Below are 25,918 nucleotides of genomic sequence, written 5' to 3' on the forward strand. Positions count from 1 at the left end.
TAATTTGTGGACTTACGATTCTTTCATGAAAGTTTCATGAATTATTCGTCGGTGTTTTATTTTAATTTTGCTCGAAACTGTTCGAAGTCGATGACGTACTGAGCATGTCATTTATCTATTTAAGTCTATTTATGTAATTCAAGTCTATGACAGCACTCTGTTACACAATAATCTATTAACTAACAATATAATATTGGTGTATTGACAGATTATAAGTTAAAGTTGCGAACTATTCTTGTACAATTTTATACCAAACAGAGTAATCAATTGATTTATAACATGCAAAATTAATCGTGTATGTAAAACTTCATTCGTTGTATTACCAAACTTGTTTCTATTATGCAAGAAAATATATTAATGTTAATAATTTGTTACTTACGACTTGTGATATTTTACTAGGAGCATCGAATTGGCAACTTTCAATTGTACAGAAAGACCTAGGCCACGTATTTTATTCTTCCAACATAAATCACAAAAATCTGTCATTCGTAAAAGTCTTACGATAAATCCGCAGTTTCGAATGGATTGAACCATCTGCCATCAAGCTCTGCCAGAAGGTCAGTCGCATCGTAATAAGACATTCAGTTGCGATGGAATCGATAGTTGGAAAAGTTATTAACCCGGTACATGCCGGTCATTTCGACGTGGCGGTTTCTGCTATACACCGTGTAAATCCCTCTACCCCCTGTTCGACCGGCCTCGTGTATTCTTCTTTCCCAGTCCGTGTCGAGCGGTCGAAATGAAATTTAATCACCGAAGAAGTTAGAAACGGGCCAGGGCGACGACGCGTGTGCCGGTTGAATTAGCTGCACGAGACACGGCAGAGAGTTCACACACGCGGCTGAAAGTTTCAGCCGGCCCTCCTCGGTAATTATTATCGTGGGATTGGTATAACCGTTGATTATGGCTATTATAAACTGTCGGGCAAATATAAGAAGGTTAGGGGTAGGGCGCGGAGTCGGTGTTAGGTAGTTGGAATTAGCCGGGCAGGATCGGCCTAGAACTATCTTGGATACCGCTGATTGCGGAATTAGAATTTATATGGATCTGTGCACGCGATCCCGCGAGCCCAGTGGCTCTCAATTTCTGGTCCTGGTCGTTAAAACGAGCTTGTCGTGATACGAACGATCTGTTTTCGGGCCGCGGTCGGTTTACGATTAATTCTAAAAGCTCTCGATATACCACTTAATTCGGCCAACGATATCAGCGATTAACGTCCAGCAATGATGTGGCGCCTACATCGCCCCGCCTCTGGTGTCCAGCTCGCCAATTCACTCAAAACCTCCTCTCTTCTCCCTCGTCCATCCCTCCTTTCCCCATATACCGCCCCCTCACGTTTGATCACCCTCTCCCCCCTCTCTCTATCCTCTCTTCGCTTTCCACCCGCTTTGCTCGTCGCACGCAATGAAATTACTACGCGTCCCATGAAAATAATCTAATTGAATAACGCGTCGTTATCATTTTTGCGTAATAACGATGAGGGCAGACCTTGATCGTGATTTCGGCCAGGGAATATGGCGATGTTTGGTGAAAACGATAATTGTCGAATATAGCCCCGGCGACAGTGCAATACGGGTCGATTATATAACCTGCAGCAGATTAATGTTTCAAGGAACGTTGCTTGGGGAATTCTGCGGTGCGATATCACTGGGTTAGTTGAATCGGTTTACCCGATTCTCCACGGTGATTCGGGTGGGAGATTAAGATCCTTTCGTTCCTTATATCTCATCTGTATTTTTGCCCATATTTATTTCTCTAATCTAGTTCCACTTATTATTTTTTTTTTTATATAATTAGTTTATGACCGTTTAATTTAATATTTTCAATGCAATATAATTTCTATTATAATTCCGAGAAGGTTGATTTCGTTTTCAAAGGCACCTTTGATATAAATTGAAAACACTAATTGTACTTGCTAATTTGTATAGTGAACCACTTATGCTGTAACATATAATTAGCATAAAGTTATAGAAATAAGTAAGCGAAATTTTAAATCGTGGTTCTGTCGCGCTTTTACTATTAAGAGTAAGTTGAACAAATTTGATAAAAGTGGTATTTTATTAAATCCTCCGAAATCATTGTCGAAGAGTGGAATTATAGCTATAGATACGTTACTTATGACCATAGATAAAGTTCTACTTCTTGTCGGAAAAATTAAAACGCAGATTTTCAACAGAATTTTATAGAAATACAATTTCATAGACAGAATTGATAATAAAGTAGCATCGATATATCGCATGTTTAACGAACAATCTCAAAAATATTTATTTGGCTCGTCTCTACTCGAAGTTAGGCTCGAATTATCCTATACTCGAATTTCTTCAATTTACATAATCATTACCAGTTCCTCAATCACTGGGATCATCTATCACCACACAAAGCCCAGTATCGTCCCACAGTATCGAGAGACAATCCGTGGGCAGGGAATCCCCAGGAAGCCTGACGGCTGATTAGAGCCCAAGCTGCTTGAATAATATTTGTCGTCGACTTTCTTCTTTGGACGAAATCCGCACCACGTTCGATTCTCCTATGCATATGTAAGAGCCGTGCCCGGCACTCGAATTGATGAAATTCCCAACATTAATTGTATCACAATGGTAATTGAATCTGCGGAGCGCCGTCTATTTGAACAATAGTTGGTTATATTATGTAGATTTGCCGTCGTAGCCTGGTACCCCGCCATCCAGCTTGCCCCCTCTTCTCTCTGCGTTCACCCTTACCCTTCCTCCTTGTTCCCTACTGCCCCTTGTCACCCCCGTCTTCCCGTTACCTTCGCTGTTCCATCCCCTTTACACCCCTTTCAACCCTCTCCTTTTCGTTTCAACGACGACGGTTGCTGCAGCACCGCCTGGCTGTTTAAACACAGACGATATCAGAACTACCAGAACTAACGTACGGAGTTAGCACGGGTTAGGTGACTCGACTACGGTCGCCATTATCATAATTGCACGCGGAGTTCCTTCGACGAAACTCGGCTGACCTATCGCAATGGGAATAGACGATGATCTCCTTGGTGACCTGGAATCAGTGCGCGACCCGGAGCTCCAGAGCTTGGAAGTCTGCCATTGGTTTTGCAGATATCAGTTGGAAAGAATTGGGTGGTTTGTTCTTCGATTATTGGGTTGATTGGAAAATTCTGTCCATAGAGTTTGATTGTACACGTAGAATTTTGTTTGATGATTTGTAGAAATCTATTCATGTGAAATTTATCAAACTTGTCTAGCATCTATGATTCCAAAGTTTTATATATCTTTAGTAATATACATTATCTATCTCTCTCATGGATCAGGGTGACCTTTCTCTTCCTAATCGATATAATATGTACTTATTCCTCTTTCTATAAGAAGAGTAGAACTGAAAAAAGTTAAAAGAGAAGCGGCCTTGACCTATTTTTTTTTATACAAACGAAGAATCTCGTAACGATGGATCTAAATAAAACTGTAGATTATCTTACATAATCCACAAGACTTTCGTTACTGCACCTTTATATCATGATAAAATAAATCAACGAAGTTTAGTATGCATGTCTAGAATAAGAAAATCTGATTAGAGTTAATTATCTAAATAGTCTTGAGATGAAAACCACTGCGACTGCAGGTGGGGTACTCATTTATTATAACGAATAAAGTTGCAAAGGCAGTTCCTTCTATCCAAGGAAGAGTACTCGTAAAACTAATGTGCCCTTATTACACGCTCAAAGGAACGTTACACTTTATCATTGCACGGATTACAATCAGACGGATTGCTCAGACACAGAACTTCTTCTTCGAATCCCTATTTTTCGTACCTTTATCCTTGATCGCCCCTTTATTACTAATACACTGTGTTTCGTTTCCTTGCAAATCATTTTTATAGATTACTTTGTAAATGAATAGAAGAGGTGCTAGCAGGCCGGACGATAAGCGACAGCCCGTGCAAATGATATGCACGCGTCACACTCACAGGTTGACACCTTCGCTAATCGACCACGTTGGGACTATCAGGGACGATTCGACCGTGTGCCATGATATGCCCTGGCTGACGGCGGAGGGACGAACCTGTGACGATATTAGGGACGTGTTAGGTTTGCCGAGGGATCCCTCCGGGGACAACAAAAGGACCACACGCACCGGGACGTACCAATGGACAACGTTATATTGCGCTGAAATTGCTCTCGTCCGATGCCTCTCGCTTCTGAACCTTCTTCGCTTTCCCCCTTTTTCGACTCTTTTATCGGCAAGCAAAATAAATTTGATATTCTTTTCGGCCACTGAATCTTTCTGATCCCTTTCTAATCGGTTCAAATATTTACCAGTCGGCTTTTATTGCTTTGATTTTTCTATAGTCGTTGCATCTTTTTCTCGCCCTATAGTGATCTTGTCTCTTGAAGAACATTTCCTAACTTTGAGTGAAATTTTTGATGCGTTTCATATTTTCTTTTAAAAAATAGAATATTTTGGAGAAAATAGAGATTAAACTGAACTATTAAGAGCCGCTTAAATTTTTTAATTAAACGAACATTTGAGGGGTTTATTGGGACAAAGGTACAAGTGTATTTCTTTTTCCAAATAATAGGTACATTTATCTAAAATATATTTTTATGAACTTTCAAGGTTGCAAACTTTATGTACCTTATTATTTATAAACGTACAAATTCGTCGATTTTTCTATTAGAGTTTAATGTTACTACTGCTTCTGCTATTTATACCTTTCCCTCTAAATACTTCATTCGTTTTTTATTCATCATTTGCGATATTTCCTGTCAAGAAAGATAATTAATTTTATCAATAAGTAGGCAATTTTTTTTAGCAAAAACGATTGAGTCGGGAATCACTCAAGGGGTATATTTCTGACACCCATAATTTTAATTTCCGATATAGACAAGAAAATAAAAAACGATATTCCTCCTACCTTTACAACATGATTTTTGACACTTAGCGTTCTGATAAAAAATGATAATCACACTCCCTTGTTAATCCGCCCACTATTCCCAATTACTTCTTTACCAGGAAACTATCCTTTCCAGGTGCTCGGCGTCTAACTTAATCCAGACCAGGCTTAAACAGATTAGGATTCAATTTTTACACGGTTCGATCCGCGAGGAGTAGGAGAGCGGGTTAGGTAGAATGATTAAAAGGCATGGCTTAGGTAGGTCGGGGGCGTCTACAAGCGAGCATTAGCTCGGATGGTATACGTAACAGGACTATTCGGATCCGAATTTCGAGAATTCCGGTAGCTTTTAACGCCCATCCTGGCATCGCCCGAACTCGTGTTAGGCCAGGGCCAGTCGACGTACGATCGCCGTCGATGTGCACGGACTTTGCTCGGTGGCGATGGTGTTCTCCCACTGCTGAGTTGGTAGCCCTGGCTGGCTGTGCCTGCCTGCCACCACCTCATTTGAATTTCTAATTAGGAAACCTCCATGCAATTATTGGATTAATGTAAATTACGAGAGCTGGCTCGGTCTCCGCCACCGCTACCGCTACCGCCGCACAAGGGTGAAGCTGTCTCTCTTCCTCTCCCCCTGTATATATATATATATACATCTATCTCACTTCGCTATATCCTTCTCTCACTCCATCTAACTGTATATTTCGTCTCTTTTCAACTCGATCTCCAACGTTATCTCCGTTTCCCTTCAACTCTCACTTATTCTATCTCTGTCTGATAGTTTGCCTATCTTTGTTCATTCGGTTCAACCCCTTATCGTTCCTCCTTCATCTTCTCTGTCTTTGCGTTCGTCTCTCTTTTACTACCACTCTTCTCCAACCGCTGCCCTCCACTCCTTTCCTTCGGCAAAGCCGCCGACTCCCGCTCTATCTCGCTGTCTCTTTTGCTCGCCAGGGGTTGGGGATAATTAAAATCCGTTGATTAATATGTAAATTTAATAAGATTACTGTTCTAGGAATGCCCGGTGCAGACAAGCGGCTGTACCGCGTCTGCTTGTATCGAGGCTGCGGCCGTTGTAGCGTTTGACTGTCGTTGGGGGGGTGGCGAGCTTGACGGTGGGATTTCTTGTCGGGCTTCTTTCGATCCCGTGGAAGTCGTTGCTTCTCGTAAACAGGGAACGATCGTTCTTTTACTCGATTCTTTAGTCCGCTGCTCTTTTGAAGACTGTTGGAGATTAGTTTCCTCGTAACTGACTGTTTGACTTTGTTTTTTAAATTAGTTGGAATTACTGAAATTCTAATGATTATTCGTTTCGATTAATTGGTTTGATTTTATAAAATTGTTTGTAGTTTATGAAGATTGCTTTTAAAATATTTAAAAGTACTAGTAATTCATAAAGCTACATATGATGTAGTCCTACTTGACCTTAGTGAGTAATATACTAGGCTACTGTATATACTGCGATATTACTTATGGCATGCGATAAACGTCACTATATAATTAGGCAAATTTAATACATTTAAAAATTGTTTCTGTATACACAATGTACGCTATAGGCAAAATAATAAATGTAGAAGATTTAGAGAGAACGAGTTTATTTTGTATGTTTAAATTAGTATCGCATATGGCTCGTGTAATATAGATCTATTCTCCATATCGTACAGTATTCATTACATTCAAATAATATAACGGAACAGTCTCTAAGTTTTCGAAATTCAAAATTTTGTCATGTAATTTTCCGAAATAGAAAGTACTGTCCTACAAACAATTATTCCACAAATTTCGCAATTATCTATCGCTAATGTAAAGATTGTAAGGTTACATCCCGAGTTACACGATAGACGGGAAAAGTCAAAGACAGGTTGACCGATCCGAAATCGAAGAGTGACAAAGCCGCGAAAAGGCATACGCGGCGACAGGCAATTTTTGTTGCTGCGTAAGCTAGAAATACAATTTGAAAAATCCAACAATGCTGGCCAATTCGCAGGAAAATGCGCCAGTCACCCGAACGCCCTCGGTATTGTTCGCCGGCTGAACACAATGCGCCCGATTGGCGGTCCCGGATTTTTACAACATTCGCGACTTTTTTTGCGCGTCCCCGATCCCCTTTTCCACCCTGGTGCACCCCATCGTGTTTCTCCGTGTTACGTGGCTGTCCAGAAGCCAGCCAGGCAAACCACCTCTTTTATTTCCTTTTCCGCTTATCTCTCTTTTTTTTACGCCACGACACGACGCTACGCTACGCGACGTCGGTTTGCGAGCTTGCGCGCCAAAACTGAGCGTAATCGACGCGTCCCGCGATTTGCATAGCCGAGGCGAAAAGTAGCGGCGTGCGTTCTCGTTGACTTCTCGCTCGTGTCATGGCTTTTTTTCACAAAGTCGCTAGTATCCAGCGAGGATAATCCGCAAAAACCGGTGGATTTCTCGAAATCACGAAACGCACCTACCAACGCGTAGACGCGTCCAGGTGGAGCGACTCGTGGCTTTTTCGCCGCGTTCCAACGACACCCTTCGTTTATTAACGCCCTACAGTCGCGACGTGGTGGTTGCGCGCGAAAGCCTGTGGCGAGTCAAACAGTCGTACGAATTTTTAATTACGCCTGGAGAGCCGACCGACGCTCGCGAAAATATCGTCGTGATTAGCGGGATTGTTTTATGAAAAACTTGTAACGAGACTGGTTCAATTAACGGATTTCCATGGGAATGCTGGTTACGAAGAGACACACTCGTTGCGCGCGTTTGTTTTTCCGCCAGCTGTCATGCGATTGTTGACACTAGAGCTCATACAGCTGGCTGTTTGGTGTAATTCAGCTGTTCGATTGGGTTCAAACGAACCAATCAAAGGAACGTTTCATAGATATACTGTCTTTCTTAGTTAACATCTTCTATCTACCATTTTGTTTGTTTTTCAAAATGTATATGTATTTCAAAAGTGTCGCAACTTAAAGTAATCTAGTCGTGTATTGAATATCAAAATCATCAAACGAATTTCAAGAGATAAGAATGAAAAATTACAAAAATAATATTCGTCCATTATTTTCTACGGTCTATTTTTGTCCTTATTGCGTGTTTAGCGAAGGATTTTTTTATAAGCTTCCAAATAATTTCTCACTTTTCTTTGAAAAGTTGTTTGAGTTGTGTCGCTTTTAAAATACATATGCGATATTTTGAAATATGTGAAGTTACCTTTTAAGTAAAACTACATTATTATGTACATTTTTGCACCGAAAGCTAAAGGGAGACTATAACATATTTGTTGACTGAACAATGCAAAAACGTGATAATCGCGCAACACTTAGTTGTAATTAAATCAGTATAGAAAGTTGAGTTATACAGACCGAATTCCGGTGTATCATAATTAAAAGTTGAGGGAAAGAAATTGTATATAATTAGAAAGTCACTATTTCACTGTTAATTACAGGTAATTTGGATTGTACTTGTTTTACAACTGCCAGTTACATTATCTTTTCTATGGTAATAACTAGGTCTCATGGTTTACGCGTAAAATATCGCGGCAATCTCGATGGTATACGCGTATTTAAAATATTCATACATCTCATCAACTTTGTACAACGGTTGTAATGGTTGACAGCGGAAGGAAAGCGAAAAAGAAAAAATTTTGCAGGACAGAACGGATTAACACGCCTTGGTGGCCGATCATACATGTCCTTCAGAGTGTCGTTTCGACCGCGATCCAATCAATTTCGCGTCATCCGGCCGAAGAAACCGCCCCTTTCGCGGCGGCCGAAAAAAGGGCACAAAGTTATTAAAATTCTGGTACAGCGAGGATCGACGTCCACTAGCCAGGAATAATTAATCGGCGAACAAAAAGATTCTTCCGGTGGCCGCCGCCGGCCGTTCCATAAATTAAGATAAATTCCTGTGACACGTCGATTCGTTCGGTTCTAGGATCGTTGCCAAACATCGACGCAGTTTTTCGTTGCTCTTCCGTGCTAACGAAAAATGAAACAGAGAATGTACTAAAAAATAGGGGAGGGGGGGAATAGAGGAAGAAGAAAGAAACAAAAGAAGAAAAAGAAAAGAGAGAGAAAGAAAATGAAGGAGAGCGAAAAAACGAGCGATCCATCGGTATTCCACCAGCGAATCTGTCACACTCCCTTTAGCCGGCTTGTAGAACGAAGCTGACGCGTGCGCTCGCACGCACCCGATCATCCCTTTCTCTCGTCCCTCCGCGACACATATACATCGTACAGTAACGTGTATAGTATCCTGTATACGTAAAACGAAACTGGACAACACACATACAGGTGCCGGCTGGTACACCGACGATTCGGCTACTAACAAACCCAATAAAAATAATGCACTTTCGTGCATTTGCAAATGAACGTTGTCATTTTATTTCGACGGGAACGAGTCACGTGGTGGCTCGCTCTGGGGCTGCCAACAGCTCCCGCCGCTGATAATAATTATGGATATTGAGAATGGTTATCGCTGACGCCCCGCGTATTAATGCCCCCGACGCTCGCACGCCGATAAACAAATTTGCCGTGTCCGCGTCTACACGGCGGCGTCTAACTTTTTTCCGCGGCCAAGCGAATTAAACGCGCCCTGGGCCATTAGGGTTTCGAGAGACTGGAAATTAGTTTGTCGTCCATGCGATCGTGGCCTAGCAGAAGTAAATAAGCGTGTTTTCGCTTTACGAAATTTTAAAGGACTGTATTTGTTAGGAGTGAATTTTTTAGATATTAGGACTGGTTTCTGAAGGTGTCATTTATTGGTTAGGACGAGGGCACCATTATATGGTAGATAAGAAAGTTAGAGGAGAATTGGGTAAGATAAAGATAAATAAGGGTAGATAATGTGGGAATGAGATGGAATTGGATAAGCTGAATAGGAATTATAAATTTGATAGGGTGAAGATTAATGATGGAAAAAATGACTATAAAATCAAAATGAAAAACACAGAATTATAATATAAATCTGATAGAATTGTAACGGTATTCGCTTAAATTACTACGTTTAATACTTACCAAATATATTAAAATACATATATAGGAAACATTCACAAATAAATTTCATTTCATTTCATCTATTAATCCATAACTTTGACATTCTTCTTTTTTTTCTTTTTACACTTCCATTTGTTCAACGCTCTACGAATACATATTGTAATTTTCGATTTAATAGGAAAATAGTATCTCGATATTCATTTTATTTGAAAAACTACAATGCACGGGGAACGCGAGGAAGATTTTACCGTTATCCATTGGTGGTTACCGCGTGGCGCGAAATTTTCTTTTTCAACCAAAGGATTGAATCGCTGTTGAACGCATAACGCGTAATTACTGTCCACCGATTGGCGGAGGCAACGTTTATGTGCTGGCCGTGTAACGTCCAGTTATACAGGCTCGTCGATGGTCGTCATTTACAGGAATGTCGCATTGGCCAGCAAGCCGTGCGTACAGCGCGTGCTAGTGTGCGGCTATTTATGAATTGACACCGCATTAGGGATATTGCTTAACAATAGCGACACTGTTAGCTCGTCGAAGGGTCGGCGTGAAAAGCTGTTATTTTGAAACGTGTTATCGTTGCAAGCAGTAATTGCGAGATTGTTGAACACCGACTAAGTACACCGTTCCGCTCGCGTTATACACCGATTTTACAGTATTTTACAGCTTAAGTAAAAGTATCGCGATAATAGTGAAATTAAATCGTAGACTCGCGTAAATCTCCACTAGAAAATTACAAATTTCGATATACTTTCTTTCACATTCCGTTTCTCCATTGGACTTCCTTGCTTCTTGTTTCGACTCTCTTTCGCGTTTCTTTTCGGTTTGGGAAATTCATCGAAATTACGTCGTATTAATTTTTTGTCTCTCGTAAGTAACTAAACGCGAGAAGTTGCATTTATATTCTGTAATTAATTAACGTGGCTCACGTCAGCTTGAAAGAAAACTTTGTATGGACATCGTTGTAATTAAATTCGTTGCTACGCTTTCAATTAAAAGGAAGAAAAAGAAGAGTGGGAAGGGGGAGGAAAGGAAGGGAAGAAAGAGGAAAAATATAAAAGAGGGTTACGTAATTTCTGACACGTTCTTTGCGACTCCTTCCGCGAAAGCGTTCCAATAGAACGCTCGAATTCGTAATTAGAAAAGTCAAACGGCAAAGCGACCGCCACCGCGTGGAAGAAAGCGATTTTTTTTCTTTTTTTTTTTTTGACAACAATTTGGTAAACACACGACTTTTTTTCCCTCGACTCGTTACGCTTTTTCACGGTTCCCTCATTACTTTTCCACGATAAAATATAACAATTCCGCGTAGAATTAATACTACATATTTAAAACTATCACGCATTCGTCCTGTTTCGCGTTTTGTTGCTCACCTTTGCGGACAGATTTTTAACGGGTAACCCCATTGTATCTGCCAGCTAGATTCTTAAACTGAACTTTTATCCCGTGTTATTCATAGAACGCTTTTTTAAACTTGTCCAAATAACGTGTCGCGCAAAATACATTTGTTATTATGCTTATTATAATCGGAATAATGATAGAATGAGAAATATAGGGGCTTTAACTCTATCAGCTTACAATATGTAGATCCACGTTCCTTTTCTTTTTATTATATTTCCCACAAAAGTTTATATTCGCGCAAAATGAAGTTGAGATTAAATTTTATGACACGAATAATGCGAACGAGCTGTAGGATAATACGTTAGATTCGTTTTATATCAAATTAAAAAATGTTTCGGATTCTTAGCAGAGATTAGTCGGTGTTTATGTACACATTTCGTTGTTTTGTATTTAAATACTCAAAATCTAATTAGGAAAGAATGGTCTGTTGCTTCTAAATGGTTCTAAATCTTAATGAAGGATACATTGGTTACTATCCTTATTACAATCGGGATAATGGCAGAATGTGAAATGTGGAGGTTTATTCTATCTCATAAAGATGGCTTTATACACAGTAAAGTTAGTATTGCGAGATAAAGGGATTGTTTTATGTGTAATTCAAACAAGTTTCGTTCTTCTACCGAAAATATATTATGATTTAAATACTATTGTATTGCGTCATAATCACTAGAACAACAATCCAGACAAATCTTTTGTATTGATAAATCACATACGGATCGTTACTCTATGCAGAAAGGTACACCTTTTCTTCTATAAAAAATATCGTCTTTGAGAATTATTATTTTATAAATTTCCTTTGTGAATGTGTAAATTTAGTGGTTGAATTAAACAAAACAGGTTAAATAAACTGCTCCTGTTGAATTAATTCTTACATCACAGTGATTTAATACATAAAATCTTAACGCCTAAATATAATTTACAACACAATCAAAATTTCTAACATACCATAAACCATTTTCTAAACGCTCCTCATAAAATATCCAAGCCGTGAATTAACAATAAATTGGAACACCTGGAGCTCGCACGAAATCTCAACGCTTGAACATAATATCCCGGCCTAGAAACGAAAGCAGGCCGAACAGAGTCCGCGATTTAAAAAAGAACAACGCAGGAGCTTTGTTCGTAATGGCAATTCTCAAACGTAGCGCGAGTTGCGGGCGCGCGCGCGTGAAGTGCATAAACTTCCTGTGACGCGCGCGGCCGAAGGTACAAAACCGCGTGCAAGTTGCGGGCGGCGAATGCGCGCGATATAAAACGCCTTTGTCTTGCAAAAACCCGCAGACGTATATCATGCGAGGCCAGGCCACCAGCGGGCATTGTTTCACTCTCGCATAATTACCGCGAGTCACGTTTTAAAGTTGAATTTCACCTAAATAAAGCTTAATGTTATTATCGCGGCCAACGGCGAGCCGCTGCCGCCATTATGAGCTGGTTACAGTCTCAAACGTCATTGTGCCGTGTGATCGTTTTCCACGATATTAAGGCGCAAACGACGTTTTTCCACTGTTTTTAACCCCGGCATCGTCGGCGACCCGTCGCGATCGACGTTAATTAGATGCACGCCGCGAGCGTTACCGGTGTGTTGCTGGATATATATTCTTGAATGGCTCGACTAACTTTGTTACATTGACTTCCCGTCGTTTCTTTGTACGTCTCCTCTTTTTCCTTTTTCGTTAGAAAAAGAATTTCGTTCGTTAAGCTGCCAACTCTAGAGATTATAATACGATTTAGTAGGAAAAGTAAAGGAACATTTGCGAGGGTGCAGCTTCTTCCTTGGTTATTTTAATCTTGTCACTGTAGATTAAAACGGTAGCGTGCTATAATCACTATGTTACAAAATTTAAAAAAATTTGATCCTTGTAGATTTTTAATATAATTATTCATCAAATATTTAAAATAGCAAATACATAACGATTCATGTATCGTCGTGACAATTATAAATCTTAACAATTTATAGTTTTTCGTGCGCACATACGACACATGGGTTTTACGGCGAAGGGGTTAATTTATGAAATTTTGGAATTAATATCTACAGTGTAAGATAGCTATTGATGAAGTTAGTCTGATTACTGTATGAATATCTTAGGAGCCGTATTGATACATAATTTTTTTTGTAAATTTTTCAATGTCATTATCTAAGTGTACAATTAATGTTCAATTGTTCCCAACAAAGACATTGCTTATTTGCATAAGTTTGTTTCTCCTCTTTTCAGTATATCGAGTTAATCAGTGTTTGTTCTCTGATATTCAATTCATGGAGTTAATCGGTATAGCTTCTGAAAGGATCTTATGAATCTCTCAGAAGATAAACTGATCAATTATAGTTTTTGTAATAAATGATTTTATTTCATAAACTCATTTATAGCAAGAAGATGGTACAAACACTAATGAATTCCAAATTGTAAAAATACACCTTTTTTCATTTTCCAATTTATAACGTTGATCAATTTTCTTTTGAAGAATAATCAAGTAATTTACTGAAAGCATCGATAAATTACTATCCTATCAAAATGAAATGTTCAAATCTAAATCGTGGACAAGCAAATTGTAACAAGGGATTGTTATTAGGATTGTTATTAGTAAAACGGATGGTAGAACAAGAGAGGGGATGGTTGTCCTTAAATTTAACAGAGACATGGTCAGGAAGGTTGCGCATATTCCACTGACGTCAACGCTAAATCGAGAAATTAATTACTAAAATTGCAAGAAAAACCGGAGCGGGTCGATAACTGATACAACTTCATTAAATTTACCGATCGATGAGGAGTGGTGAACGCGGCGACGCGGGCAAAAAATCAGGCTATTATCCCGCCGAAAACGGCGGTATTGATAAAACCCGCGTCGCGATCACGGCCGACCGGACAAACACAATGATAGCGAGGGAACGAAATTTTTTTTCTCCCCTCGCCTCCAGCCCCTGCCAGTCCCGATTCACTCCCCCTTTTGCCGACCCTGTACCACCACCTACGCATCCCCTTTCCGCCCCTGTGCCACCCCTTTCGTGCGTCGCTTCTGCAAAACTCTCCGTCCGCGGGCATAAAAGTCGGCGTAATAAACGGCGAGCGTCCGAAAGGGGTCGAAAAGGGATGGATTAACCGACGGCGGCCGTTGATGGAACAACGTAATGCATACGTGATGTTTAATTAATCAATTAATAACCGTATTATTGTTTTGTTTAATTAAAAATAATGAATCTCTCTCTGTCTGTAGCGTTGGTGGGCGGATTTACGAGCACGACCGGCGTCGGCATCATCCACCGTACGTATCAATCGCATTTGAAAGCTGACGCAGGCTACCGATAAGCCTACCTTATGTATCTGTGCTTTTTGTCGATATACGATAGGTTTATTTCTTTTCTTTTTTTGTCTGTTTTTTTCACGTATCTTTTTATTCTCTCTTGCCCGTATATCGCTTTCTTCCTATCATCGAACATTATTTACGCGAGATGTTTGAGTTCTTGTACTTTCTTCCTTTTCGTTTCAATGCACGCGCGAATTAGTGGATTTTAGTGATCGAAATAGAGTCGTCGTGGGAACAATCACGTAGATTATATCGTTTTATGATTGTATGGGTTGAAATAGAAATTTACGATGATCAATTGGTAGATATTTTAACATAGAAAAAATTGCAATAGTGATAAAACGAATCGAAGCCTACAGCTTTTTTTCGGTATTCAAAGGCAATAGTCAGATGTTTTGAAAATTCATATTTTAAATGTTCAGTTGCCAACGGATCCAATATATTAAAAGCTTCAAGAATTCAACGCGAAATATTCAAATATTCAAAGTTTCACATATTTAAAATTCAAATATTCGAAATTCTATATGTAAAAGATCCAAATTTTAAATACTCTAAATATCAATATCGATGATAGATATATCGATCAAAGTCAGAGACGGCTAGATAAGGACACGAAATCGGGCTATTCTCCGTTGGAACCCAAACGCGTCCACCTTCCGGTTGACGGTTTATATTTCGCTAGCAGTCGATTTTAATAAACTCGATGTAAACGGTTGGCCCCTACCCTTTGTAGAGAAAGTTTCCGGGAGAGCGCGCCGATTTTTAAATATAGTGTGCCCGGTAGGTTTGGGCAGCAACGGGAGCCTGGGTCGGGTGTGGAACCGTGTGCCACCGTCAAAGCTTTTCGCCAAGCGTTCTCCGCTTGCCTCGTTGATCCACGAAAAAGGCTCACCATCCGTGGAATCTTTTGTTTATAATTTTTTTGATCATTACCCAACAGGCTACTAATTCCGCCGGCGGGTGCATTCAAAATTTATCGGCGACGCGACAAAACGCACCCTCCAATCTTTTTTATCTTCCTCTGCTACACCTGCTACTTCTGTCTCTGTTCGTCAACCGACTATCCGCGATCGTTTCTCTTCCCTTTTTCGCTGCTTTTCACCTTTCTCTCTCTATTCAGTGTTTCTCTTGCACTCGTGTCTCTCTGTCTGTCGCGGTCCCTCTGTCTGTCGTGGTCCCTGTAGCTGTCCGCTCGCTTTCAAGCGTCCCATTCCCTATTGGACAGCGTTCAAAGGGTATTCAGAGTCGAAGGTCCGGAAATGGTTCGGTGAAAAAAAAAAAACAGGTGAATAGAGTTAGGCACTTGTTTGTCCGACGGATCTATCCGGGCGTCGTGATTCACCCAAAATTCAGATCCTATCTTCTGTTTCCTTTATATTGGTTCCTTCATTTTTGACCAATTAATTATATATGATTTTATAGTAATATTAGATTGTCATTTAGTAGATTTTGAAGTTTGAAGATAATGAATGAATGATATCATTAACCCATTTTAGTTCTATGTTAGTAGGCCAACATCATATCGAGAAACTGATTAGTTCAATTGAGAAAATGAAAAAAAAAAAAACTAGATTTAAAATCGCTGAATAATATAATTTCATTGATATAACAATTGGTCGTACCACATGCTAACAAATTTTCAGTAAATATTAGTATCAAAAAGAACTTACCATTTCTTTCTACATTCCACAAATATCGCGTATAATATCCATATATTGCTATACATGACTTGTTTAACTCTTTATGTTCGTAGTAGCCAGCCGATTCAGAACGCTTTCACGTTTTAATTTCCAAACCGATAGAGCCTGTGCATAAATCACGTTCGTGGAACAGAAACATTCGAGAAATGTCTGACACGTATATCGAGGACAGTCGAATAAAAGTGGCTTCCCCGTACATCTATATACATGCATTTTTTTTTTTTATTTTCACCGAGTTAATTGAGATTGCTCGAAACGCGAAAAACGCATCCGATCGCGAGGCGCGGCTGGGTCGCGTATCTCTCTTTGATCCTCCCATCCCGACGTTTTTCCTACCCCGCGCGATATGTACGAGCGTAATTATCAGCATTTAAATCCCTGCTCCCATCATCAAAAATGTGCCCAGACCACACCGGGCCACCGCTGTTTGTGTTCCGCGAAGAGTAACCGCCGCGTTTTCGAGGTAATCGGCATCGTCAAAGAAAATGACGAATGCCCAAGCACCGTTAATGAGACACGTTTTACACGTATCCTGTAGGATAACTCCGATTCCACGTGCTTGTCTGTATGGCACATTCGAAACCAACCTCAGTTAGTAAAAGACATATAAAAAAAAAAAGAGAATGAAAGAGGGAAAAAATAAAAAGAGGGCGAACAAGTGGCCTCGAGGTGATGGTGGTGGTGGTGGTAAAGGGTAACAGTCTGCATTCAGAGATCGCGGTATATCAGGGGAAGGGATGAAAAGGGGGTTGGTAATACGGGGTAGAGAGAGCAAAAGCGCGGGATACGGTAGAAATAATGTGTTTAGGCGCAGGCATTTTTATCGCGCTACACCCTCAACCCCCACCAACCCCGTTCGCCCCCTTCAGCCCCTAAAGCTTTTGTTGTTTCCAATGCTTTATGTGAATTGCACTGTAAAATCTCATTATATTCGTGTGCAATGCGTCCATTATATCCTGTGCCAGAAACATTTTCTCCCACCGGATTTTCCTCTCCCTCTACCTCCTCGTGTTCTTTTTATATTTTTCTGTTTCTTCTCTGCTTCTTTTTCCTACTTTTTCTTCTCTTATTCTTTCTTCTGTTTTGTTCTACTTGCCATGCCTTCGTTTATTCGTTCCTTTTCTCGTTCATTTTCGTTCTCTCGTTCCTCCAGTGCACAGGTCTCTGTGACCGTCTCTGTTCGTTGTTCCAAAGCCGAAACATTGCCTAAATTTATTCGCTCGTGCGACGCGTCACGGTCTAATTTGTTTCGCCGGAGTACAACGCGCCCGATGCGAAACAGCGATGGACGCTAATTACCCCGCCGCTTCGACCGATCGCTGTTCGATTTCGTCTCTCGAATCCTGTGTCGGGCGCCCTCAACTGCCCTTCACCGACCGCCCATCCTCCACATGCCTCTTTCACCCTTCGTTCGATCTTTTGTTATGCTAGCTTTTCGTGATTTAGAGAATCGGTTGTTCGGGTCGCTTGTTCGATGCTTTGCTCTCTCTCTCTCTCTCTTTCTCTCTCTCTCTCTCTCTCTCTCACACACACACACTTCCCCCCTCTCTTTCTGTCTGTCTGTCGGTCCGTCTCTCTCTCTCTCTCTCTCTTTCTTTCTTTCCCTCTCTCTCTCTCTCTCTCTTTCTCTCTCTCTCTCTCTCTCTCTCTTTCTGAACGGAGCAGACCCGATTGTGAATGGTTTTTTTTTTCGAATGTAATCAAAATGTATGGACAGCGAATGTTCGATGAAATAGAAAAACAAAAAGGCTATGAAAATTGTTACGGAAGTTAATTATAGCGAAAAGGATTTCCCTGGAATTGGTATTTCGCTGAAACGTTGCTATCATCTTGCAAAAATATCGACGAAATTTAACTGCGCCTCTTTTGCGTATAGTTCGAGCTAATCTTACATTCACAGCGGAATAAAAGTGAAAAACTGTAATTATATCGAAAGAATACGATAGAATTTGAAATAGAAGTCCGTAATCCATTTTATAAAAATATTAATAAATTTTGTAAGTGTCCCAGAATAAAGAATAGTTTCCTTATCTGCAGATCGACTATTTCTTTTTATATCATTCAATGTTTCTTAAATTTACAAAATAATTTGCTTCATGAGCATGACAACTTGCATTATAACTATAACTTCACTTGCTGATAAACCTCACATAGCATCATAAAGACAGAGTACATAAACTTTTACTATTCAGATCATATAACATTCTTTAGCAAAGAAACCATCATTTTCCTTGCATTCCTTATATTTATTATTATTATAGTACCAGTAGTTCTAGTATTAATTTTCAATGTCATTTTTATATACTAAATTTCTAATAAAAATAGAAATCTCCAAGAAAAGCTGCTAATCTCGATTTTGCTTCGGCAGATGGAAAGGATAAGGATACTTTATTTTATTAACAATCTTAGAATGAAATTGAAATTAGAAATTAAGCATATTAACAACGATTTTTTTGCATTTGCTTCAAACTTAACGAATGCTGTTTAAGTGGATCGAAACCGACCCAAAGTACTACGTAGAAGAGTTAAACGCTGCGCAAGATCGAAGTTAGAGTCGCGTCGATAGGAGACCAATTAGAAAAGCAGCTACAAATGACGATGCATCATCGAGCCATTATTAAGAAGAAAGAGAGTCAGTCGGAATAAAAATATGGGATGAACCGTTAAGCTCAGCCGGGCAAAGCAACTGGGAGGTTAATGGCGCGTCGTTGCGTATTCCAACGGTGTTTGTTTCCTCGCAGTTGGCAATAAACTAAGATAAATGAATGTCCGTAGGCTAGGCCACTATTATTCCTTCGCTCGCTGCTTACATTAAGTTGCCCCGCATTAACGGCGATGCTGAATGTATCGCACCCATTACAAGCACGAATTCCCGATCGAACGCTCGTCTCTCATTTGTACGAAGCACCATGAGGGAAGTCTGTCTTTCTTCAGGAGCTTGAAATCTAGGATCACGGTCTCGGAATGTTATGTGCTTTGACTGAATCGTAGAAGAAAACGATTAAAACAGTATGCTGCAATTTTTGGTATTTTCGTGCAAAGATCTCCATTCGAGTTGGTAATCGCGGATAAAGCTTCGCACGCTTTCTCAATTATCTATAAGTTTTGGGGAATATAGGATTTTATGGTTGTATAAGGCCACGTGTATTTAGATTTGATATCATCAATATCATTAAAAATACAAACAATACTGTATATATAGAAAACATCGAAAAGATAACAAATGAAAAAGTTTCCAAATATTCTTGTTCACACCGAAGCGAGCAAGAAGATTCCGAAAACATCTATACGCTAAAAGACTAAACACATTTCACCCAGAGATATCGTTTCATCGACGACGGGTTACTGAAATAAGCTGGTAGGAGTGTTTCTTTATTGCCCTACGAAACAATTCCCCTAGCTTCATCAACTCATCTCGTTTCGGAACGAAACCGACATGGTGACTGAAAATTATAACAGTATTGTGCGGCGGTTGCGTCCAAATAACCGGGATCGTTAGGTCGTAGTTGGGTACGTTTGGATAACCACGGGGAAACGCTTATGATTCGTTTGCGAAGTCGAATATCGCGCGACGAGAAGCCGCGAATCCATTCTGCTGAAGGTAAGGCGGAGAAGAGAGGAGCTGCTGGAGGGCAACACGGTGGCAGGCAACCGTCGGCAGTAACGTCGTCGCAAAATCCACTGTGAGTACGCCTCAAATTCCGGCAGAGGAGGCTCAGCTCGTAAAGCACAGGAAGATGCATGCCGGGATATTAAGGCCATTATCGCCGTTGCATATTCATGCCGTATTATAATGAAAATACAGTTTATTACCGAAGATTAACAGCTTCTTACGACGACGTGCGCTCGCTGCCGAGCTGGCGACTACCCTCTGCGCCGCGTTTCACCCCTCTTTCGCTGTGCCAGGATTCGATGAAGATGGAAACGCGTTCGATAGAAAGTTCTTTACCACTACGTTGTTAAGTGTGAGTGTTTTCGTCTTAGATATATCTCTTTATATATTATGTCGAGTGGTATTGATGTTAGATTTCTTGGTTAAACTGGGTAAACCTTAGCTAAGGACATATTTTTGTTCGTTTGGATAGGAAAACTTTCTTGGCCTTCTCGTGTAATAAGAAAGTTTGTATAAAACAGGTTATTTTCTTAGATCTATATTTGAATGCTTAAGAAATGATGACAACATGCCAGAAAAATATATCGCATTGATATTCAAAATATTCTGAAATGAATTATTTTCACCCACGCAAGAACTACTTAGGCAAGCTTGTATGCCATTTACCAGAGTTGAGAACCAGTAAACCTTCAGGATTAAAGGAAAAACAAGTAAACCTTCGTAACCAAATGTAGTTAGTTTCAATTATCAAAGAGATTTCTCTGAAATTGCTTTATTTTCTACAAATTTAGTATAGAAGATACTCAATTATTTCAAATACTACAAATTATGTAGCAACCTGTAGCAATCTATAACAACCCACACAAGCAGTTACCATAATTGCAGATAATGAAAGAAAAACGAAGAAAATGTGCACTCTCGTAAATTTATCATTGAAGACGCAACAAGATACGAACAGAAGTGCACGTGTCGCTGAATTACGCACGTACATTACATATTTGCTACAATTTTAACTCTGCTGCAATCCTTGAATTTATTTTATATATTTATTCCATATTTTCCATATTTATTTAATTTCATTCTTACCCTCATTTTAATAATTTAAAAAGATTTCTAACGCTCTAAGAAAATGTTTATTACGCCGTTGAAAATGATGCGTACCTATAACCATTTTTCCATATTTTTTCACGAACCTGGGGTATTTTTAGAACACAATTGTGCCACAAGTGACAAAAAAAAAAACATAACAGTTTTAAAAATCAAACTATGGAATGCACGAACAGAACAATATTATATAAATGAACAAAATCAAATCGATGTGATACAAATTTTGCGATATTTTATCTGCTCAGTTAGTGACGAGAGTTAGGAGCTGTTTTGGGAAGCTCAAATCCCCTAGTGTGCGCAGGAACTCGCGTGTGCTCCCGTTTATCCACCGTACATAAGTAATTAATTCTATGACTTGCTTGCCGAGTGACGCGACGGCTTCTGCCACGGCTGTCGCGTGCTTGCCGAAGAGTAAATAAGACGAAATGAGGGGATAGATTGAGGAATAATTCAGACGTCTTTGTAAATCTTTTATTACTATGTGACGACATTGTTTCTTTCATTTATTCTTTCATTTACAATTGCGAATTTCATTATAAATTTTCTTTGACTGCCATAGATTTTTCATTTATGGTTTTATTGCATGTATATTTATTTAAGCGTATCTTTGTTTAATATTTATGAAGCCGCTGTTGAAGTAGTAACAAAATATAAGATGTCGCTGAGTATTTCATCTAACATAATTATTTTAAATATCTTCTTCTCTTTTTGAATGTACGGATTAACATAGAAGAGAAGAAACGAAAATCTTCAAAGAAACTTCTGAATAGATATAGAAAGGTATATACACAAAATTTGGATTGCTATAAATACATTTATTAATACAGTGCGATAGTACAATAGTGAAATTTCATCGTTCAAATTGAGATAGACGAATATGGATTTTTTATTTATTTCAAATGTCACGCGTAAAACACTGAATCCAACAAACATTACGAAATATTATGTTATAAATAACACATGGCAGGCTATAATTATTCAGTCAAACAATAAAACGGAATCTTCATCAGCAACTTGTCTGATTCACTTTCGACAATTCGCCAGAGTTCTCTCTCTCTCTCCCTCTCTAAAACCGACCATGTCCAGCGGTTGTCACCCTCTTGAGCCAATTTCCTTGGCTGGGAGGGCCAGCCTCGCCATCTTAATTCCTCCTCCACTATAGACGGGCAACGAGGTACTACAGAGATTCCGTTTACGTACCGTAAATAAGTAAATAATTCATTCTCTGACTCGCTTGGCAAGTGGCACGAGGAGTAAGCGTGTCCTGGAGGATGATGGAGGGAACAAGAGACCAAGAAGAGTGGGCGAGGAAACGCTCGTGAAGGGGTTTCTAGGAAAGGGAGAAAGACTACTGTACCAGCAACTACGTCGTGAAGACGACGACAAGGGGTGGTAACACGGGCGGTGGGGATTGAAATCTGCATAATATCGGTAATGCTCAAAATGCGAGTCGCGTAGCTACCTGCCTTGCTTACCCCCGCGCACCGCTCCACAGTCGCGTCAACTAAAACTTAATTATAATTAATTAATGCGACTGCTAACTGTGGCGGCCGGACAAGTATTGACCCGACATGCCATGCTCGACCGTTTCTGATTCTCTTCCCATGCGCGAATCCCTCTCGATCTTTCCTGTTCCTTCGTCTGATCCCCGGCTACTCGGTGTCATCAAGGCCGCTGACGTGGCAGATCTCGTGTCTTAATTCCGCATTTCGACCGTCTTTGCTTTCGCTACCATCTTCGCCCTCTACGTTCCTCTCCTTCTCTCTTTACTCGACCGTCACACCCCCTAAGAGAACGATAGAGAGGAGGGAGGCTTGGTGCAAGAACTGGGACATAACATTTCCGTGGCGGAGGCGGTACTAAGTCTATGGCTCCGTACAGTACGTAATTAGAAACCTTTGTGCAAAATGAATACTGTTAATTAACGTACCTAAAAAGACATTATACCCGCGGGCTGGTAAACTAAATATGGCCTCCGGCGAGCGTATTACACCGTTCACGGTGTAAATAAGCGATTTGCTCGTCGCCCACGCCGACAATATACGCCTTCTTGCTACCGTTAAGTCATAATGAATTGTATTCGCGACTCGCGAGAAGAGTTCCCTCTTCGTTGTTGGACGCAGCGTCGAGTTACGTCGCCACCTACAGCCTCGATGCACGCCGATTTCGTACTCAAAGCCGGCTAATGCATGGAAAACCTGCGAGGGTCGTTCTTTCAAAACGATTCCTCCAAGAAATTTTGACGAAAATTCTGACAACACGGACTTATAAATATTTGAACAGAAAACCAACAAAATTATTCTTCTCACATTTCTCTTCTGTAATTTTTATGTGAAATAAATAAGAGAACAAAATGATAGAATCGAAAGTACAATCGTTCGAAAATTGGTATTATTAATTATAATTAATGGTAGTAAATTAATCCAAAGTGTTGAAAAGAAAATTTAAAAAAATATTTAATCTTAAAATCAAACGAACGGACAGTTTTAACGTGGCATTGTTTGACAACGTATTAAATTTAAAAATTGATCAAATTGGGATCTAACATTTTAATTTAATATCTATTTTAAGCTTAAATCGAATGAATCATTCGCATTACGTGATATTCTATGATATTTTGTGATTAAATAGGAAAGCAGGATAGGTGGATTATGTCAAGAGATGATGAATGTATATGGTTGATATTAATTGTCTCTTAATTTATTAATTCGTTCGTATTATCTTAGAATCGTACAGCGAGAGATCGTCCGAAATCGTCCGAGATCGTCCGAGATCGGGCTTCTCTGTTCGCTTTTACGTGGCCCGGCTGGAGTTCGGCGGGCAATTACAATATGAAAGGCACATAAATCAGCGGGTTTAATTAACGCGTTGTTATTATGATTATGACACCGCCACGGGATTATAATATCCCGAAATGCTCCTGGAGAGCACAGTACCCGCTGTAAGCCATTTTTCAATGGGCCGCAAATGCGAAAACTCCTTTTGACTTATCACGGGATCCGTTTGAAAGAAAGTCACCCTTCTCGTGCGAAATTTTCTACTTTTATCCCTTCAATTCTTTAAAAAAAAAAAAAGAACATTAGCTAGAAAAATAACACAAAGATAAGATTTGAAATGAGCATAGTTTTGGAAATAGCATAAGCTTAGAAATTATTTTTAGTTTCTTAAATCGAATTTGCAAAAACCTCAGTTAATTGAATTAAAGTCAGTCAAATTAATTAAATATTGAATGAACGGCTCAGAGAAAAGGTAACAAGCGATACAACTTTTAATTTGGAGAAACTGTAATTAAGTTTGTAAGCTTTTTTTAAACGTAAAATTCATTACTATTTGTATTCATAAAATAAAGACACTTGCACAGTTTTTCATTTAAGCGAATACGGACCTTACACATTATTTCCTCAGCTCATTTTTGTTTGTTTTTTTTTTTTTTGACAAATTGCAAACAGGTGTCATTCCCAAAGCAATTATCATGAAAACTTTTACTATTTTAAAATATCCCCAAAAATGTAAACAGTCGAAAATGATGAGAAATTCTCGAGGGTACATATTTCGAAAGGAGTGGAGAACAATGGAAAGAAAACGAAGGACATTGAAAGACAGAGAAAGAAAGAACCCTTGGTCGTAACGGAAGAACGGCCGGGAACAGGGACTCCCGTTTTTCTCCCTGTCCTCGTTGCCCTGGCTGCGAAACAGTCTGTGAAAGCACGACTTCTCTGTTACCGTCACTTAATAGGGTTTTTAAAAGTCAAGTGTATCTCGCATCCCTGCAGCATGACGAGAGTGTGGGACATAGAAAACGAGTGAGAGAAGGAGAGTCCGCGACGATGGCGTGCACATAGGTGGAAGGCAAAAGGTAGCGAAAACGTAGAAGAGGGATTGGCAGAAGCTGGAAGGATGAGACTGCATTCAAAGGTAGCCAATATAAGCCCGGCAAGTGCTCGCTGTTGTGGACGTTTGCGAGTTTTTCCGCTATGACTGGTAGTTCCAGAAAACACTCGCTCGATACTCATAATCAAGTAATCACAGATGATGCGGGAGCATCGAGTGGTACGTTTCAGCTATCAGCTATTACCTCTCGTCGATATACATGGGCAGTAAGAGAGACGATGATGAGAGACGCCTTTTAGGCAGCGGCTCTCAAGCTATACACCGTGTACGTTACCGCGGTGGTTGAGTTGATCGGAGCTTATGTTCGTGTCGCAAGGGGGACGGCAAGAGAACGAGGGTGACAGATCGTATGGCGATGGTGTGTCTCGCGAGAAACGGACTAGGGAACGATAAAGAGAAATCAATCTACGGGGGCCACGTACGACGCGAACGGAAACTGACTGAGCGACCCTGCGATATTTTTTAATTAATCGAATTATTGAACTGTATCGCAATTGAATTGAATTAAGTGTCGGTGCCGCGGAACCTGGAAGCGCGCAATTTTCTGTCATTATTGCAACGTCCTCCACCCCCTATAACCCCTTGTGCAGTCTGCTCTCTATCGTCGTCTCCCTCAGTCGTCTCGATCGTATCTTCTCTTCTTCCCCCTTTTTCTCCTCGTTCCCATGTTCTTGCGTTCTTCGTCCCGCTGCTCGTCACCCTTATACCTTTTCGTCGCCCGTTTCGTCGCGACCCTTGGACTACCCCTTCCCCTCTGCCATTCCACGTTCCATCAGCACCCTCGTCGATACACGCACTCACGCATCAACCAACACTGCCGCGTGACGCGCGTTTATATCGTAGCTGCACCACGTGGCCCTCACTAATTACCTATCCAGCTGTACCGCACGAGTAAACGACGGGAAGGGTTGTGCCTCCGCGCGAACGCCAAGGATTTTTTTTCGGTCCCCGGGAAATATTGATAAAGTAAACGTAGCTGTCTCGGCAAGCGAGATAATTAAAAAAAAAGAGAACAAAGGGAATCCTTGCCGCGCGTCGAAAATAGAGTGGGCGCGATTAAGGGATCT

At 40.2% G+C, this 25,918-nt stretch overlaps 1 protein-coding gene across 3 annotated transcripts in view; it reads left to right on the plus strand.

Moving 5' to 3' along the window:
* Positions 1-25,918, plus strand: part of LOC100643587 (POU domain, class 6, transcription factor 1) — a 210,939-nt gene that overhangs the window by 142,646 nt on the left and 42,375 nt on the right. For 2 of the 3 annotated variants that reach the window (XM_048411562.1, XM_012315272.3), the window contains exon 3: positions 14,451-14,498. The exons of the other annotated variant lie outside the window; for it this stretch is intronic. In XM_048411562.1, the coding sequence (XP_048267519.1) occupies positions 14,451-14,498 (48 nt within the window). The remainder of the gene's footprint in view (positions 1-14,450; positions 14,499-25,918) is intronic. 3 annotated transcript variants of the gene reach the window in all.

The sequence above is a fragment of the Bombus terrestris genome, chromosome 13 (assembly GCF_910591885.1).
Source record: "Bombus terrestris chromosome 13, iyBomTerr1.2, whole genome shotgun sequence".
NCBI lineage: Eukaryota > Metazoa > Arthropoda > Insecta > Hymenoptera > Apidae > Bombus > Bombus terrestris.